The following is a 21,125-nucleotide window of genomic DNA, read 5'->3' as shown; positions in this document are numbered from 1 at the left end:
ATTCAGAAGCTTTTTGACTTTTACTTCAAAGCACGAGTGGGTTTTCAAAGATGGAGCGAACATAATAAATCTTTATGAGAAAAAAGAAAAAAAAAAAAAGGATTATCAAGCCTCGTGTCCATTCACACTGAGAGTCAGCAGGCTTCCACTTGGCGTCTTGCAGTTTATACTGACTCCATATTGACAGTTTGACACCAACACCTCCCACAGAGCCATGTCGCGAGTGTGAGAGCAAACCATAGATCCGGGGGGGAAAGAGTTGCGGGAATGTATGAGGGTTTAAGATGACATGAAATAAACTCCACGGATGATGGAGCTAACATTTAAAGGGATATTCAGTCTTAATTAAACATAAGTCAACACTGTTGTAAGAAGGAAGTGATTGAAAGATTCAGATGTAGGATATATTTTTCTGAAGGAAATACCTTAAAATACAATACTTTGCTTTTAGTGCTAATGATGAGAGAAGTTTGTTTAAAATATCTAAAATCCTCTAGTCTCCTTTAACTGCAGCTGCTTTTGATGAACATACTTTAAAGGATATGTTGTGTATGTTTTTAAAGATATACTTTAACAAATGTTTCTGTTATAAACCTATTTTTAAAGATATATTTTGACAACTGTGTATTTTTTTTAACATATTTCTAAGGCTATATTTTAATATCTTTTTTTAAGATACATTGTATCATCTAATTGTATTAAAAAAAATATAAGACATCTTTTACTTGTATCTTTTTAACACCCCATAGTTTGATAACTGTGAATTTTTGAACATTTTTAAAATATATGTTATAACATCCGTGTGTTTTTAAAGTTTTCTTAAAATATATTTTAACATCTATTTGTTTTAAACATGTTTTTAAATATATCCATGATAACATCTGTCTTTTTGTTAAAATTGTATTTTAAATATATACTTAACCATCTAATATAATATCATCATCTAATAACATCCATCAAGTAATCAATTGTCAAACTTGTCAGACAATTACGCAATACATTTTTTTTATCAATTTAATAGAACAAAGTGTCCTCTATCAGGTTCACTTAATTATTCAAACAACCTGTACCATGTTTCTCTGAAATTATTTAGCATATAAAAAAAAGGTGTATTTGTGTCAGCGACTGAACGTCCAATGAAGCGCGAGCGTCCGGTGCTGCCAAAAGGCATCAAAGGACTGTGAACCATATGGACAAGTTATCCACACAAGACTCTGGACGATGACAACCAACGGATATTTAGACTCTATAAAAGCCTGGGGAGCGACTTTCTAAATATACCGTCACCACTTCAGCTCCAATTTTTAACCTCTTTCATCTTGATTTCTGCAGCGATGATGGCGTTAGAACTGTGGTTCAAACTCTCCTTTAAGAGAAGGTGAATTGTTATTTTGTAGGAAATCTGGAGCAGCAGCAGGAAGCACATGTTTATCTGTGTATATATGTGCAGAGTGTGCGAGCGGTTGTGTGCTGTGTGTCGATGACGGCGTGTCAGCTGCTGCACAAAAGGACTCAAACCAAGGTCAGGGCGATCTCATTATCCAAACCTCGTCCTCTCTCACAAAACCCTCTGCTGATTAATATTGCCGTGAAGCCGCTCTCCATCTTGACCAGAACCTTTATGAGTTTGTACTTCTGACACGGCGAGTGCAGGCTCTCCATACATGACATTATACGTGCAGCAGAGTAAACACACCGGTTGTTACATAAACATTCTCATATTTATACGCCGTTTTTGTGTTCGTGATGGCCTCGCAGCAAGAAGGTTGCTGGTTCATTTCCAGGTTGGAAGGGAGACAAATTGTGACTTTAATGTGTTGTGTAGTTGGTATGTTCTCTCTGTGTTGCGTGTGTGTGAAGGATTGTCTTTGTGTGATGGACCGGCGTCCTGTCCAGGGTCGTTTTGAGTCCAAGATGATCTCTGTAGGACGCCTGCAGACAAGTGAGAGAGGCAACTCAAGTGACCTTCATAGATATAGATTAACGCTTGTGAAGCAAAACGACCAAATTTTTGGGTTGAGCTACACAAAGGTTGTGTGCACACTAATTGCCTTTCTACAAAAGAGTACTATAAGACAGTACTAAAATGGATAAAGTGCTTCTCCCACAATAATATTTATATATATATATATATATATTATATTATATTAATATGTAAACAAGCGCAACAATTTTTTTTTTTGTCACAGTATGATTTGATTCTTAAATGGCGACTATTGTTTCATATTAAAACACTACTCATTCACCGTTCTTTTGTCTTGGTCTCAGGTTATCTCCTTGTCTTGAGCCTCAATGGTCATCAATCAAAATGGAGCGTGACAATATTTTCTGCTCCTATAATGATACACAAACGTTGACACGCCTCCTCACGGCCCACCCAGTAGAGATCAACTGACAGAACGTCATCATTTATCAATTATTCGGACTGGTTTGTTGTTCCTGGCGGACATGCAATGTTATCAACATATTGATTGAACATTTTAATTATAATTAAAGGCGGAAACAACCGTAGTTACAAAGTGCTTTACATTAAAGCAAACAAATACAGTTAAAAATGACACAATCCATTCAAACAGCACAGTAATACAACAAGATATTCAATTGAAGGAAAATATTATTAAATAAAATGATCAAATGCTAAAAGAGAGTTAAAGCCCATTGATAAACCCAAGGGGTTAACGGTTAAGAGGCGACATCACACAAAAGCCAGTCTGTAAAAGTGTGTTTTCAAAAGAGATTTAAAAGAAGGCACAGACTCAGCCAGTCTTATCCTCCAGAGGGATCAATAAAGTTCTCTCCCCTCAGGCAGGCCGTTCCAAAGTTGAGGTGCCCTGATGGAGAAGGTTCTGTCCCCTTTGGATCTTAGCCTGGATCATCACTGACCTTGTTTAAAAGAAAAATATGCCCCTTCCCATCATACACACAGTGTTTGATTGTATAACTATTGCTAAAAGAAATAAACCTTTTTTTTCCCAAAGATTTTAAATCATAGTTCTTTCACCTCCAACAACAAAAACTTAGTTCATTAAACCAAGTATAATCTTCTAATGAACATGTATAGCAATATCTAAATATGGACAGTTCAAGAAATCTTCTATCCCTCTGATGTCCGGATAATTATTATTATTTAATTAAACGTAATTTTTTTTTTTTTCATTTTTATCAATTCTTTATATTTAATTTCATGTTAATGTCTATTATTTTATTTTTTGCTTTCCAATTGTATTATTTCAATATTTCATTATATTTACAACGGTGCAAATTAATGTTTCTGATTCTGATTCTGAAATATTCTACCAATACTCCCTTCTTGGAGATGCGTTTGGAGCTGCCTCAAGCTGGATTTGAACCCAGACCCCTGCTTGCTGCGATGTTCCTGCACCAGCCACCACACACAGCATGTGGTTGATAAAGCAGCAGAACTTAAACAGCAGGAATGGAAAAATTTCTTCAGGGCTGGATGATAACGCAACACATGTCTGATCATCTGTAGATGCTGTTCTCTTGACTCAACGCTCGGAGAACTGCTGTGCTTTTAGGAGACGTTATGTTTTCGCATCGGTGCACACGTGCGGAAAAACAGTAGCTGAGATTGGCTTTAGAGCGTCTGTTTCCCTGATGGATGGGAGACGCCATTATCTGGATCGATACTGACAGAGAGCTGAAGCTAGAAGCTGCAATCACAGATGACCTCCAACCACACATATCAATGGATGACTGGATTTTCCATCACTTCGATCACATTTTTACTGCCTCCTTCCCATCCTCACATATTTGGATCTGTCCTTCACGATGTGTTTAAGATCCCGAGGCTACATGTTCCCTCCATCGTCCACCAGCGAAAGAACGGTCTGGTGTTCATCAGATTATAATCCTTGTAAACTCCTCGGCTCCAATGCGGTCCGACGCAGTAATAAAAACTAAACCTCATGATGAGCAATAACTCAAATATAACAGAGAATAACCTTCAGCATATGTCATCATAACCACGTCTGGACGATACAATATTATCGCACAAACGTTGTTCCAAGCTTCTGCAATGATAAAACCTAGTGAGTTTGTTTCCATAGTAACCATTACAGTTAAAGAGTAGTTGCTGGTTGGTTATTGAAAGCACCAGGTTACAGAAAAACATGATTATATTGTGATGAGAAGTTGACTTAACAACACTATTTCTAGATAAAATGGTAAAAAAAAAAAAAAATGGTAGATAAGCTTATCAACAGCTCTGAAGCCTCTGAGCTAGGCTGGGCAGTGGTCCGGTCCAGGAGAGGACCGACCCGTGGCTTGCATAAGTCGTAAGCTACTGCCAAGAGAACGCTACTATTCCACTGTAGAGATGGAATGTCAAGCCATCAATTGGGCATTGGAATCCTCGAAAAATTGTTTTTGAGACGGATTCCAGGGAATTTTCTTGTCTAGATCAGGCTGAGACTCCAAGGGGTTTTTTGGAAACTGGAAAGGGGCCATCGAAACTCAATGGAACTCCCCTCAAATTTCTTAGATTTAGTGTATTTTTCTAGCAACCGATCTTTTTTACTGGAGCCTACAAGAAAGAGGATATTCTTTTATGTGTGGCAGGATTTTGAGCTGATATTTCCTAATAATCTCCAATATGTTTTCTGAAATAGAAACTGCCTAAAGCAAAGCACTGTAGACAAATTGATATTCTTGAAAAAAATGAACAATTGTTTCCCCCAAACTCAAGTAGTTAGAGGCTTCATCTCGTCATTACTACTTGTGTGTGTCCGTGGTGGATTTCATTGAACCATTTGTTGTTTTATGAAATAATTTAGTTGCTCACCAGTGATCAAACGCCACGTCCTGGTTTGGGGGAAGAGAACCAGAGGGACTGAACACTTACCTAAAATCGTTCAATTTAGTCGGCCGTGTTCAAATTAATGATGTTTAATTTGGTGTTTTCTTCTTTAAAGTTCTTTGAAATTGAGCCTTTTTATTATATATATAATATTTCATTTAGTAATGTAAATATCCATCTTTCTTGATCTTAAATCTTTGCTGTGCTTCATTTTTTTTAATATCCCTGTAGAACTACGAACTTTTTCTTTAATAGCAACACAAAAAAAGAGGTGTTTCTTGTGTGTCGTCAAATTCACAAGGACAACAAGTTAAGTCTCTTTATCTTCAGCAATAATCTGTATATGTCAACATCCTGTGCTAACTAGGAAATCACTATAATTAAAGATCCATATTTTCTTTCTCACTATTCCCCCTCTCATCTTCCTGAAGCTGTAGAGAGAGGAAAGAAAAGGTCAAGTAGATCTGCTGCTAACACGTGGGCAGAGACACAAGTTTACACCGACCTGATAAAAACTGTATTTCACGCTATAATTGACATGAAGCTGATGTTATTCCATCATATTCAACCAGTAAATTTTGTCGACCGAGGCTCGAACTCCCTGCTAGGTCTTTCTACCTAATCATCAGCTTGTTTGTGACTAATTTACCCGGAAAAGCAATTAAATATTTTAGCATGGACGTCAGAAGAAAACACCATTTTGATTGGTTGTCTGAGAACACACTAAAAGATTCATGACTTTGTTAAGTAAGTAAGTAAGTAAGTAAGTAAGTAATATTTTTTTATATAGCGCTTTTCGAGACCAGGGTCACAAAGCGCTTAGACAATCAAAACAATATTCAATAAAGTATATACTTTAAAGATCAAGATAATACTGAGAACAACACATGAGTTCGACAAATTCAAGGAAAAGCCTGAACAAATAGAAACGTCTTAAGATGTTTCTTAAAGGAGTCAGTAGTCTCCGTTAAGAGTGATAGTTTGTTCTTATTTCCAGTTTACTGTTTTATAAACTATAAATCATGTGTTTTTCTAATACGCTGCCATAGACACACTCCTATGATGGTCGTCTTGTTTGTGAGTTGTAATTTGTCACAGAATATTCCCTCAAAAGTACAATTTAACCTGAGGTAGTTTGAGTATAAATGCTGTTCCACCACAAGGACGTGATGTTCACTGCCTCTCTATTATCTGCTGACTTTATGTTCTGAGAATTGTGGAGCATCTGTTGCTGGTTTTACCCTTTGAAGGGTCTGCCATCCTTTATTTTTTCTTTTTTTTTTTACAAGTTCTTACATCTTTTATACAAAGTCAGCAAAGTTTCCCAGCTAGTCCTGGTTGGGTTCGATCCAGACTCGAAGCTTTTCCCACCAACTTTTCTGACCCCTGCGACCCTCGGGCCTGGCCATGACGGGACTTGGCTAAAATCCTGCTTCATGAGATGCTTAACCTTGCTTCGGAATTGTTGTTCGACCATTTCTGTGCCTCTGGGTGTTCAGTTGACGGGAGAAAAATCCCTGTGACAAATGAATGAAAAAAAAAAACCTCGAAGGCCCTCTTTCTCTGTGGAACATAATTGGAGTGTGAGTTTATGATGTGGTTTAGAGGTTTGCTTGTTGAATTGCCTTTGGAAATATCAGCTTTAATTAAAAAGGAGAATTTTCAGATCAGATCAACAAAGTTCAGCCATTCTCTATCGACAGAGCATAATAAGGTGTTGAATTAAATCAGGTTTTCACCGCTTTGGTTAGAAAACTAATATAATATTCCACTTTTATTGCCATATACTCTTCTCCGCCACATGTGTATGTTTATATATGAAGATAAGACACAACTGACATCAGATTACATTATTATTGAACTGTTGTTTGTCAGGATGACTTTTATCCAAAGATTGTTGATCAGTATTGGTGTTTACTTACCTCTCTAATGGTACAGCTACATCTTTAAATGACATATTGTGACGATAAATACATTAGTACAAAGTATTTTTTTCTTATTTGGTACTAAAAGTTTCTATGGGTTTTTTGAGAAAAATCCTATTCAGCACTCCAGGGTAGAAGACAGTCATGCTGGATAGCACGTACTGTACTTTATTAACATAAACAACTGCCTAATGTGGAAGTAAATAAATATAAATATATAGTTAATTATTGGGTAAAATGTGATCAAAAATCAGGAGGGTTATCTGCGTGTCATACTTAATGTTTTCTATAATGTTCTTTTTTTTCACTTATTTTGTCAGTCCAGGGCTGAAAAAAGGAATCAAATGCAGAATCAAAGCAATTCAAGCTAGTTTATTGCAAGGTTTATTTCTTTACTTGATTCTTTTAGCAAAGGGACTTGAAAAATAATGCTATGAATCACAGCCACTAAGCTGCTGCACAAGAAACAGAGAAGCCAAAAGCAAAAAACCTCAGAAACAAAACATAATATGAGAAAATTACTACAGAGGGAAATAAAATCTCTCAGGCAAAAAACCTTACAAATAAATCACACTAAAGAGGAGGAAGATAAAAGCAATAAGCAAAACTACCCTAAAACAGGAAAACAAAGGACTATAACATGAACTTAAATAACAACAACAAAAAGTCGCTCACTTAAGAGGATCAGGAAACAATACTATTCATGATTCTATTGTTTCAGTTTTATAAAAAGAAATACTATAATGTAGTATTAAAGTATTAAATTACCCTATTAATTTGGATTCTAACACAGGAATAGACAAAAAAAAGAAGAAAAAAACATTGTTTTGGTAAGAGAGAGGTTTTGAAACCCCATGCATGTGGAACCAAAAAATGCAGACTCACAGATGTTTTTGAAATTTAAAATAAGATGATAAAAGTGAAACAAACATTCATGTTTCTCAAGGTTTGTTTTTTTATCTCTTTTTGGTCTTTACTGATAATATTACACATTTATTTCTTTATTTTATTCAGATTAGATAAAAAATTATAAACAAAATCCAAATTATATGGTAAAAACATTATACGGCTGAATGTTAGGATATGTCTCGACGCCAATAAGGAACTTATATAATTGATGAGAAATAAACAAATTAGAACTAATGAACAAAACAGACTAAAACAGCCAAAAGATTTTTTTTTTTTAAGTTTTTTTTTGACCACCTAGTTTACATTGTTTATGTACCACAGCCAACAATATCTTAAAATAAAATGGTTAAGACACTGAGAAAAGCCAACACAGTATATTACAGTGTATCACAGTACAGAATATTTATTAATTTATTTCATGTTTTTACTGTAAAAATAGACATGGACGTCACTTCCTGTTTGCTTGTCACCCTCGCACTCTCAGCAGGGCACCAAGGGTCAATGTGACCCCACCTCTGGCTGTAATAGCAAGCTCTGTACCTCAGTGTAAACTGCTGCTCGGAGCCAAATGCCACTGATCGTGTCATATCAGTGTTAAAAATATCCAAGAGGACACAGCGTCCACGAACAAAAAAAAAAAAAATTCTGATGTAATTTGTGACCTTGGAGGCAGGATGGTACATTCAGGGGAAGAAAATGAGGTTTTACAAGACCATTGGTCAGAGCGACAATCTTTCTTTTCTGCAGTCGGGAGGTAAATTAGGGGTCAGAGAAGTTCATTCTGTCTAAGAAAAGGGAAATGAAGGAAGCAAACGCTCCACTCAGGTCGATGAGAAACAGGATTAGAGATTATATTGATCGCATTAGTTCAACTAATTAAGCTTAAATACAAAACCAATGAGCTTTGAAGCTATCTTGGACGTACGTGTGCTTTTCACTGGTCATCCATCTTTGCAAAACAGATCCCAGGGTAGGGTGAGACGTTGCTGTGCCAGAGTTTAGAATTTGTCTACAGACGATCTGGGAAAAGTGCAGGGTGAGGACCACATCTGGCCTCCTGCTTGTATTTTCTCGGCCCTAATCATACTTGTGTAAACTCAGCAAGTATTTCCAATTTTTTTTAAAATATGTATATCTTCATCTCAATTTAATTAATTAATTCTAACATAATTAATACATGCATCTATTGTTTTTTTGTTTTTTTTTTAACAAATAAATGTTTATTTTGCGCTTTTTTTATCACTATTAACCATTTGAAGATTATTATCCCTGAAGTAGTTTCTATTTAAGTACACAAATATAGCCCCCTAATATATTGACTTGATTATTTAGAAATTTGCTTATTTTTTATTTTTCTTTGTTACATATTTTTTTGTTATTTTTGATAACAGTTTTCTATCTAAAATAAAAATATGTACATTATTCTAGAAATCCCCTTCTAAATCAATGTAACTTTGCCTTGATATATCCTTTTTTTTAATTATTTAATTATGAATAAAAACAATAAAGAATATACATTTTTTTCAGTGTATGATGTTGCCTCACTATGTGTAATGTATTCTGACAGAATGACTGCTGCCTGTCAATCAGTATTTTACATGCAAAATCAATTAAATCTTGAATTTTAAAACCACTTATTTAATGGGGCAGCGGGGGGGCAACGATACATTTAGTCATTCGAACATCAATTCAATTAATGTCCACCAATCATTTAAAAAAAACTAAGCTAGTTGTTTTCATAAGTCTATTGTTTTAAGTGGTATGTTCTAGTGATTTATCGAGCAGCTCAGCATGTGATCAATACAATTATACTCAAGTGGTTGCATTAAACTAATGAAACAAAGTCAAAACGCTCTAATAAAAGCACAACATGCATGATTTACAGAGAGGAACATGTATCTATTTCAGATTAAACGTCTCTCTCCCTTAAAACATTCCGAAAGAAGGCAAATACAGCAAAGTAAACGGTCGCTGGCAGCCTCGCGACATTTTGCAGCATCAATCCTGAAGATAACACAAGTATAAACATAGAGCTGAGGGATGCAGACGGGGGGGGAAAAAAGACCAGATGTGGCCTTTGGCTCAAAACTGCTGAATCACCATGTCTCCTTTTATTACGTCATCTCGGAATTTTTTCCCGCAGATCCTCAGAGAGCCCCGATGAAAGACAAAATGATGCAGTGGGAGAAATGAGATTGCAATAAATAAAGGAAATGAAAGAGTGGGACACAAACGAAGAGCACTCAGAGATAAAAGGAGATTCCCAAATCGGGCCAGTTTCCCGTCATCCATCTCTGTTTGTACGAGCGCCAGAATCACCTGAGGAGACTCTGAGAGAGGCTGTCTCTTCCTGTTTCCATCTCTGGGAGGTCTGGTGTGTTATATAAAGACTGCATGTGACAGCACACACTCTCACACACTCACACACACACACACAGCTCTTTCATCTGGCTGTTGATTGTGTAATATTGGGGTGTATTTCAGAGCATAGTGACAGGAAGTCGTGTTAGAGTCGTGACTTGGACAAGCTTCTCTTTAATGTTCCGTCCAGTCCATTGAGGGAAAAACTGCCTCGTAGAGCATTAGTACCGTGATATTTGTGAAAATTGTTCGATGATTAAAATGGTTTTGATTGGTGAAAAAAGTTAGCAGTACAAAGGATGAAATCCAGTAAATACTACGAATGTTGACTTAAAATGTACTGAACTAAGTGAGGCTTTAAAGTTGTTACATATTTAGCAAAACTATCAGGTTTTAAGAGGAAAAAGAGTATCAATTCCCCTTAGTGTGCTCTATAGAGCTTTTAGAAAACCTCCGTTCCACATGAATATTTATGTTTGAAGTTAAGATTTGACATCAACTTTGTCTTCTTGGACATGTAGCTCAAAATATATGATTAAATTCCACCGAGAAAGTTTTTCATTGCAATAATCTGTGTCAGAAATATAACTGGAGACGCTGTCAATGTGAAACTGTTCCATCTGGTCTTAGAAAGATGTTGAAGGATACTTCATTCACTCGGAATGTGTTATTGTTCATTAGATAATGCTTTAGGGTTGCTAGGTAATATCAGTATATACCAGTACTGGCAGCCTAGTGGTCAAAAAATGGATTTGGAAGCCAATAAAAGTTGCATCTTTTACAAAACTTATTTTTAATTTGAGAATAATTTAGACCCAAATTACATTAATTTTTAGACAATAAAATGCAATTAAAATCTTTAAAATAAAATCTCAGAAATTGACAGTGTGCCTTAAAATCTGGTGAGTATTTTTTAATCCTGTATTTCTGGTTGAACAAGGCATTAAAAACCCTGTAATAATATTTGAGAACTACTATGACTGTCAGGAGCCTACGAGGCCTGTGTTACTACAATATTGCATTGTGCTAAACAGACCTGTTCGTTGATAGTGCACCTATTCACGTCGTTTTTTTTTTTGTTTAAAAAAAAAAAGGGTAAAGCTTGTGAAAGAAAAACATTAGAGAGGAGTCGGACTATCTCGGGAACATCAGCGATAAGCGGTGAGGGAAGAAGCTGTAATCAGTGGACAAGGCCTGTCACCAGCTGGAAAATGTCAAGAGATCCTCGGAACTGAACACCAACAATCAGTAGATGGATACACTATTCTGACAGACAACATGGACAAACTAACTAAGGGAAAGGACGGACAGGGCGAGAGCCTAAGAACACGGAGGACGGCAGGAAGAGCCGTCACATTAAATTAGCTTGACAAAAAAAGAAAAGAAAATGTCCTCACAAGGTCGTGCTAAAGGTTAAGCTAACAGAGTAATGACTTACAAGTCACACGACCAGTTTACCCCTAGGTCATTATACTGAAGGAAAATATTATTACCATATAAGACGTAATAAAACGTGCATTACCGCCACCTGCTGGTATGGAATGTGCTTCGGACTAGTGACTTTCTCATGAAGCTTCATGAAGCAGGTCATTTGAATAGACCTGATCTGTGCTTCTCGTTTTATAAAAGTGTAGTGTTCAGTCCTGTATTTTCAAATCTTAACCTTGATATAATTGTTCTGCTCTTTAGGTTCTTGTTGTGTTTCCTAGTTGTTGTTTTTGTATTCTGAATCTACCACTCCTTTGCCATTACCGATATTTTTGACTATTTTTCTTCATTTTTGTCTTTTTTTTTTAGTTCCACCTCGCAACGTCTCTTGTTTTAAATTCAGAGAGTGACTTGCAAACATCATCATATCATGGGTCGTCCAATCGTGAAGTAGAAAACACTCACAGCCAGAGGGGCTGGATTAACGTAATGTAGAGCAGCGCTCGGATGATGACAGAGTAAAGGAAGCTCTGCAGCGTCGCGTGTTTCATGCATTTGCCAAGATAATCCTGTTCTGATTGTGATGAGTGGAATAAAAAGCCGTTTTTTTTACATAATCTTCAATCTCAGACGTCACTGAAGGCTCGCAGATGTCATTTTGTTTTTTAGAGAACAATGGATTCAACTCAAAATGCTCTGTAGGTTTGCTTACATCCTCTAATTGATCTTTACAAATTGTATTGTTTTATCATCTCTTTGTTTTAAATGAATATGTTCAGCCTTCAATTATTGCCTTCAAATAAAACGTGACTTACACATTAAAGTAACTGAAAACAATGTTATTTCAAATTAATAAAAAGTATAACATAATATAGATTAAAAAATGTTTTTTTCATTACTGATGCATTTCAGACACACATCTAGAAAAACCTACAAAGAAATTAAAATAAAACTTCTAACCTAACAGAAACAATAGGTTACATTCAATTTTTTCATACTTAATGTAATGATTTATTTTAAAACAGCCATAGTTCACAGCAGAACTCTCTCGCTAATATTTCATTCATGCTTTTCCCTGATAGACTCTTTGAACTTTTCAGGAAGCTCAAACATAAATATAAAAAAATATCTGTTGTATTTAACAATTCAGTTGCACTTTTCAGACATGTGAGGTCGCTAGAATCAACATTTATAATCTTAAGTAATGTCACTTTAAAAAGCAAATAAAGTAATAGTTAGCTTTCATTTTTTCAATAATCAAGACAGTAAACCATCAAGATACATCATTGTGAAGATTGCTATGGATACTCTGTGATAAATAAGAGTATGGCATTGTAAACGCTCCACTGCTAATGTGGTCTGATGTCCCACCGCAGTGCAGCAACATGTCTGTTGTAATAGAAAAGGTCAAACATGCCATAATGCTGCCAATTATCACTGCGCAGCCCGATGCAAGCCAGACCCCAAACAAACGTTGATAATGATGCCAGAGAAAAGCCGTAAAAAAAAGATCTACAACGTTTTTTTTAACGGGGAAGTCCTGGAGTTAAATCATTACAGTTCCAGGAGAGAATGTTTGACTCACGGCTACACGCTCTGGTCCGACAGATGATGATGTACGAGGTAATAACATGAGGATGTGCTCCTGTTAGCCAGGCGTTGAAAGGGGGGGATGAAACCAGAAAAGATACCTATTTAGCACACGTTACTTCGGCACATGAATTCAGAAGCAGGTGTTGTTGCCCGACACGTCTCCAGGAACTAAACTGCCACTTCTATTTTAAGAACAGCTTCATCACGGGAGGCGTAAAACAGAAACATTTACCATGAGCAGAGGATAATAAAAATGTTTTATTTGGACGATTCCTTTTTTCTAATGCTTAATTATGGATGGAAAGTAAATACACATCTTTCATGTCTACTGTGCAGTCCTCCACCCACACTGTGTGTCAGGAGCGAAATTCACTTACCTCTACGTCTACTTTAATGTTGATTATGTCAATCATGCAAAACAGACGGATGGATTGAGTGATCCCAGATCCACATTTAGCCATTTGACTGTCCCTTGCAGGCAATTAGGAGATCAATGTCTTTGAGTTTTCCACATAACAAATGTTATACGTGATGGTGCACAAATGGTCATTTAAGATAAGGCATAATGCGTAATGGTACTACATACGTACCTTCTTTTTTTTTTTACCTAATCAGAAAAAGTCTGTTTCTGCTTTGGTTGGTTTCCATTAAGATAAAGATGCCTCTTAAAAACTAATTTCCTAGGCTTTAATAGCTGTGTTGTAAACATCTAAATGCAAAAAAAAGAAGTAGCATCTTAACAAAAAGCCATGTCCTGCTTTAATTCAATGAAGAAAAAAGGTCCTCAAGACGGATTTTCTTGCAGGTGATCTCTTCTTTTTGAGACCATAAGGAACCCAGGGATATTGGTAACCTAAGGAAATGATGGCGAAGGTTGTGGTTTAAAAGTAATGATGAGCTCATAAAGCTTCATGAAACAGTGTCATGTTGTTCAGAGGTCAGTTAGTGGCGCCATCAGTTTAAAAACGATGTGATGTTTGTGAGACTGCCATCTAGTGGACTCTGAAAATAATGACACTGCTTCATGAAACTTCATGAGACAATCACTATTTGAAAGGTAATATAACATTAGTAACTCACTCACGCATAAAAATATTGGGTTTACAAATTTTTAATTTTACTTTTACGTTGCCCTTTTCTTCTGAATCTACGTTTGGTACACATCATTGCCCCTAAAAGACGATCAGTGAAACTTATTTAAATATATACCGTTGGGAATAAATCACTTATAAGTACTGATGTGCTGATGAAGCGTCATGAAACAGTGTCATGTTGTTTAGAGGTCAGTAGGTGGCGCCCTCAGTTTAAAAAATGATGTGATGTTTCATTAGAGCACTTGTTCAAAATAAAGGAAAATAGTGCAGAGACCACCATGGAGTGGACTGGAGCCTATCCCAGTATCATAGGGCGAGAGGCAGGGGACACCCTGGACAGGACGCCAGTCTGTCGCAGGGCACACAAAGACAGACAACCATTCTCACACACTCTCATACCTACCGACAATTTCCCAAAGTTCTCAATCAACCTCTGTATGATTTTGAACTGTGGGAGGAAACCGGAGTGCCTGGAGTAAACCCACGCAACATCTTTGCAAAATGGTCAAATGAGATTTGGTTTGGGTCCCTAAAAATATTTTCCCTTTTTTACGAGGCAATACCTGAGACACACTGGACACGGCTTTGCAATCCACTTTGCAGAATCGCTGATCTTAACTGGAATAGTAATTTGACTAAGTTACCTTTTGTGCGAAAACACCACGAAACACTTCAGAAACCATCCTGCCTCTACCAGTTTTTCAACCTACGAAGTCCCCCCAAGATGAGCCCCGGCTGCTAACCCCGCGTCCACTCTCCCTCCCTTGGATGCTCCTGATAGCCGCTGACCACTACACACCGGGGACACCATCCAGAGGACCCCACTGGGGCCCATTTCTCTCGCCGTCACAACATGTCAAATCATCGAAGCAAAGGGGTGATGATAGAGGAACATTTTTTTTAGCCTATGATAGATGAGGACAAAATGTTCTCTCACTCGCAACCAATGCTGTGCCATCATAGTAGAAGTGATCATTGTCATTTACAAAACCTGTCTGTGGTCATAATGTATTAAAAAGGTGTATATTTACGAACATATAATGACATTGAAAAGAGATTCTTCTCTCTTACGGTCCCACGATGAACTCATCAAGCTTGAGTTGAAGTCGTAGTAGTTCAAAACCAAAATGTCATGTTGACTGAAAATGATAAAGTGCCTTTTTTATATCCATTTGGATGTCTAACCAATCGAGGCATTAGGAAAAGTGCATGTGAAAATATCTAATAAAAATCTTCAGCGACCACCTACCACTCATGTTGAGGCTCGTCGATGACCAGCAGGATCTTGAACTTCTTGGAAGGCGACTGGGCAGATTGGGCGGACTCTACAAATCCAGCAGCAGAGGCGGCCGTCAGCTTGACCGCGTTGGTGATGGAGCTGAAGGAGCTGAAGAATCCAGAAGAACCTCCAGAGGACGTCGGGGCCGGCGCAGGTTCCTTGGCCTGTTGGCTCATGCGTCGCTCCTGGGGCGCCGGGGAGCTCGCCGGGGCCTGGGACGGCACCGGCACCGGGGCTTTGGTGGGGGACTGAGCCGGGATTGGTGCTGCCCCCTGTTGGGATGGAGAGGTAGCGGTTGGAGGAGGAGGAGCTGGAGGGTCAGTCCTCTGGAGGTCTGACATGTAGCCATTGGGCAAGTTGGACATGAAGGTGCTGTCAGAGAGGCGCCGCCGGAGGAAGTTCATGGTTGCGTTGCGAAGGTCACTCTGTCCGTCGGTTGGGTTTGGTCGGATCCTCACAAAGTGTTTCTTGGAGCGGACGCTGGCAGACGGCTACAGAAGAGAGGCAGCTGGACAAACACACTGATCAGAGGTGAGGTGAACGACAGAGTGCATATCAGTCCAGAGGATGGAGGGTGCTCTGACAGCAGGATGGAAGGAACGACGCTCCGGTTGAGTCCTTCAACGGAAAAAGCTGTCCAAAGTCAAGCGGTGGCAGCCAGATAGCGAGGGTCGTGGTCGTCCTCCTCACCGTACTTACACCTCCTCGCAAATGTGTGCACGACCGTGAGCGCGAAAAGAGAAAGGTGTAGTGTCGCCCCCTTTGGTGAGGTGCTGCAGCTGCGCTCCCTTTCCTCTCGCCTCCTGAGTCGCTGCGAGCAGAATGCACTGATGGGATGCTGCTTATCTCACCCGTTCACTAGCTCACTCTCTCCCCTCCTGCTTTTTTTTTTTTTTTTTTTCCTACTCGCTCACTCCCCCGGTTCACTCACACGCCCTCTTTCCTCAGCACGCTCGCTGGCATCCCACCCCTCCCCCCCTCGCATGCTCTTGTCATCCTCCTCCTACATCACGGTCGACGTCGGTGTGTCGTGCTGCAGCCGTGGAGCAGTGTCGTGTGCAACCAGTGGAAAGGGGTTTCCTGCGAGGAGGGGTCCACAGATGGAAGTACTAATACCACAAGCCCCTCCTTCTCCATCTCCATCCATCTCCTCACCTAATGGCGTTTGAATGTCCAAACACATATTCTGATAAATAACAGGGAGATGACAATATCACCCAGAAGCTGCAAGTGTGTCCAAACGCTTGCTGGGATTTATTTGTCATTTGTGCCACTGAAGTGAGATTGCCTTGGCAGACGAGAGCGGAATTGTCCTGGGATGAGACCAGAAGAGGGTGAGATTCATCTCCTCTGCTCCTCATCGACCAAATTAATCAGGGGGATTATTCCCTCAAGTGGAACCTGTTCCTCTTCCATGATGACGGTGGCTGAGGAAAGATGACGGGGGAAGGAATTTCAAAACACGACTTCAATGGCAGGATGTTTGAGACTCCAGTTGCAGAGTGGCTGAACCATACTGAGGGTATAAGAGGGTTCATTTAAGGACAAATGTTCCCTTTTTTATTTTATTAATGTAGCTTCATCCGTGACACACAGACAGAAAATATATTTAAAAAATGAAAATGTATAAACAAAATACAATTACAGGGTAAAATAGTATTTTGTTCAACATGTGGTGTGTTGTTGTTGTACATTATAGATTGGTTTGTATGTGTTAAAATTAATAATCTTTGTATCTTTTACAAAGATTTAAGGTGGATTATTTCCAGAAAATGTTGGAAAGGCATGATTTTCTGACTTATACCTTTGTTAATCTTCTAGTTCACTCTAATCTTGTGTTTTCAAACCAAAATTATTGCTCCATTATTGAGTCCCTATTTAGCGTTTGAAATTGACATCATAAAAGGTCAAACTCAATGCAAAGGTGAGTGAGATTAGCATTTTCGAATTGGAAGTTTTGGAGTTTCAGCAAAATATTTGCAGATCCAGATGGTGAATCAAAATGCCATAACTGTTAATAATTTGATCATTGTTCTATCGTTACATTTTCCAAATAATTTAATATAAATCTTATAAAATATGTCCTATAATATTGTTTTTAAATGTTGTTTTTTTTTACAGGAAAACTTGAAGAACTGATCTACAAACACTTTCTGTGAGGAAAAATAGAATTTTTAATAAATCATTTTAAAAGTGTAGATACCGAAATATACTATATCCTTGAATATTTTGATTAGTATTATTATTATTATCATTTTCATTTTTGCCATAATAATCAATGTTGTTTATATGTTTATATTATTATCGTTATTATTATTAATATTATTATAATCTTAATAATAATAATATACTGTATAGTAGTGGTAGCAGTACTAGTACCAGTGTTAGTAGTATCATTCATTCAGAGGAACATAAAACATCAAAGAGAGGTGAAGAGGAAAGTGCAGGCAGTGTGGAATGGATGTGGACGACTAATAGGGAGTCTGTAAAAGAAGGGTAAGGTAAAAGTTTTCATTGGGAAAAGATCATAAATTAATATTTCAGAGAGACACACTTGTGGAGGCACTAACTTAATTTCCAATCATAAGGTACCAAATATTTTGAACATGAACTACTTCAGCAAATGCATTTGTTTTCTTCTTTATTCCAAAACAAACCTACTCTTCCTTCATTATTCATTCAGAGCATGAGGCGAACAACACTGTTGGCATAAGGTTGTCTCTTACTCTCTGCAGCTCACAGCTGTACGGAGAGAAAGAGAGAGAGAACAGCCAGAAGAAGACAGCGCAAAGAGGTAGGAAGAAAGGATTATTCGAGCACCAAGAAAATCCCACACTCACACTGCAGTACATGACAATATAAACCAGCATTGAAATCTACTTCTGTATTAAAATACTGTAGTATTTCCAATAGCTGTTTTGACTATCATGGTCTTTGTTTGAGTCTCTTAAAACTAAATTTGTTCACAATAATGATTGAATTCATCCACCAGACACTTCCAATCCTGGAGCAGGAAACAGGCAGGTGTCAGTCAAAGTCTCTAGTTACTTTGCAACATATTCTTTAAAAAGACTGAAGCCTTTCAGATGAATGAAGCAGCTTTATCCAATTTTGTTGAAGACTTCAATCTAGATGAAGGTTTTGAAGGTTTTTCCAGCAGGTCTAGGGCACGATGGTGGGCCGGAAGACCCCTAGGAAAATGCAAATAAGTTCAATTCTTATTTAATTACACCCATATGTATTACATACCAAGTAAAAGAGATTTGCAGAATTTCAACTTCTTTGGTTGATTGTAAGGGAGCGCAAAGGGAGGCCAGAGACCCCCATGAAAATTAAATTAGGTCCAATTTCAGTAAAATTTATTCAATAACTTAAACATAAAAAACAAAGGATGATTACCAGTATTCAGCTCCTTCATGCAATTCTAAGGGCTCTTGTCTCCTACCCCTTTTTTTTTGGGTTGTTTGTTTTCGATTTTATCGTTCATATCCACAGAATGAAAGGTGTCACAGCGAGTTCAACTGCAAACACACACCAAAGAAGCACAAAAACGGATCAAATGTAGCCCGGAGAAATCCACGACGCGACAAAAACAACCAGTCTCATCATCAACATTGACTTTAAATGAAGCCGTTACATATTTGACTCCTTCAAAGACGATCTTTACGTAATGCTGCACATTTGTGGCGCGTCACGATGAGTCAAAGCCTGCACGTCCCTCCCCCCTTATTAGTTTAGTGGACCAGAAGAGCGAGCCTCAGATCTGCAGAGCAGCGACATGCTACACTGGCCTGCATGTTTCATGACATCACCGCACGCTGTCCAAATAAACACCGGAGATAAGAGCTACGGACGGGACGATGACAAGAAGACGTGAAATGAAACCGACATTTAAATGATTTGCTGATTCATGCAAGTAATAGCTACAGTGGGACGAACAAGTAAAAGACATGGATTCATGAGCCGTCAATCATCCGTCCCCACCAGCCTACACACCAGCCTCCTCTCAACGACAAATCAATCAAAACACTCAGAGAATTATTATTATTAGTCTAAACCTGCAGACTATCAACTTCAAAAGATAGTATTAATCTACAGCCTAGTGCACTTTATTTACCTCAGAAGACTCCTGTGTTTTATTTTCCTCGCCTAATATGTCATAAAATGTCAAAGTAAATAGTCTTGACAAATGTTTCTCACCGGGAAAGCTTAGGATATTAGTACGTCACTGAGACGTTCCAAAGAACATGGGGGTATAAAACTGGTCAGAGAATTAGGGCAACATCAGCTCTCTTCTCACCAAATCAACCGGATTTATGACTGCCTGTCATTTCACTGCCATGCTGCTACGCCTCTAAGTATTTTCCTGCTAGTCAAAGCACCGATATTGCACCGTTCACTGACAGAAAGTTATATGTCAATAAAACATCTTGTCTCGTCTACTTCTGCTTATCCAGGACTTTTCTCGCCCAAGTCCCAGAACATTATAAAAAAAATGTAAAGCTATTTATTTATGAGCCTGTAATTCTACATTTTTATTTGGAGGTAAATAGTCTGGCCTTTCAAGACAAAATTTAAATAGAACATAAGCTAGACATGGGAAAATGATATCTAAACGACATTAGCATTTATAAATATAGCATGACCTACAACACGTTTTTGCCATTTATACAGACAATCAGACACTGATAGGAGTAGGCTGCGACGCAGGATGCCAGTTCAGCATCAGGAGCAAATAAGGAGCGTCTTGTCAGGGACACTTTATTTTACAGCAAAAACTTAAAACACCTGAACCTTCTTTGGCCACAAGCTAACTACTTTACCATCTGAGATAATATTTACGATATTGTATTTGTCATATTATTGCTCTGTTTGTGTGTAACTTTGTGTGTCCTGAAACGCACTCTTTGGTAAAATGATGATTATTATTATTATTATTATACATAAAACTGATTATGTACTAATGGCAATCTGACAATTCAGTACTGAAAATAAATGTTTGGGTGTATAGTTGACATTTTGTGTGATTTATATTCAGAAAAAATTATGAGATAATAATAGTATATATATATAAATATATATATATTATGTTATGAAGTAAAAACGTTTGGTATATATATATATATATATATAACGTTTGGTATATATATATATATATACCAAACGTTTTTACTTCATAACATAATTACAGTTGTTGATATAGTTTTTTCCTATATTTAATGTTTTTTTATGTTTAAAATTATATATTTGTATTTCTTCTTTCTTTTGGCCTGACGACAACACTCAAAGTTTATAATATGATCTACCTGGACATTAAATTAAGGTTTTGATGAAGAGGAGCGTAGAATAAGATGGAACCTCTACCAACCAAACATATGATTCAACTACAGCGAGACAAATGAACATTTCAAGAACCTGACTAAGAATGTAAAAAGTTAAATGTAACTACATATATAAATACCAAAGCAAACCATGTTCTGCTTTATGTAGGTTCGAAAAAAGATCAGAGAATGAAGAATAAGTTTTATTTCCTAAAGATATGTTAGAAGTGTGACAAGAGCAGAACAAAAACAGGAACATCAGATGGGGGACGTTGTGTGGGCAGTGGAAGATGTGAGAAGAACTGAAAAACTTGTATGTGACGACCCCAAGGGAAGAAACAAGAGGAACAATTTCGGATGGGTTTTAGTGACAAGCGTGTGTGTCACAGCTCAAAC

At 37.6% G+C, this 21,125-nt stretch overlaps 1 protein-coding gene across 1 annotated transcript in view; it reads right to left on the bottom strand.

Annotated features, from left to right (window-relative positions):
- syn2b (synapsin IIb) overlaps positions 1-16,486 on the bottom strand; it is a 67,300-nt gene extending 50,814 nt beyond the window's left edge. Inside the window, exon 1 of the mRNA XM_087800396.1 lies at positions 15,379-16,486. Within this exon, the coding sequence (XP_087656522.1) occupies positions 15,379-15,812 (434 nt within the window). The 5' untranslated portion in view covers positions 15,813-16,486. The remainder of the gene's footprint in view (positions 1-15,378) is intronic.
- Positions 16,487-21,125: the final 4,639 nt, after the last annotated feature.

This window comes from Callionymus lyra, chromosome 10 (genome assembly GCF_982586985.1).
Source record: "Callionymus lyra chromosome 10, fCalLyr1.hap1.1, whole genome shotgun sequence".
NCBI lineage: Eukaryota > Metazoa > Chordata > Actinopteri > Syngnathiformes > Callionymidae > Callionymus > Callionymus lyra.
Note: the sequence above shows the minus strand (reverse complement) of the source record. Positions and strands in the feature narration are given on the sequence as shown.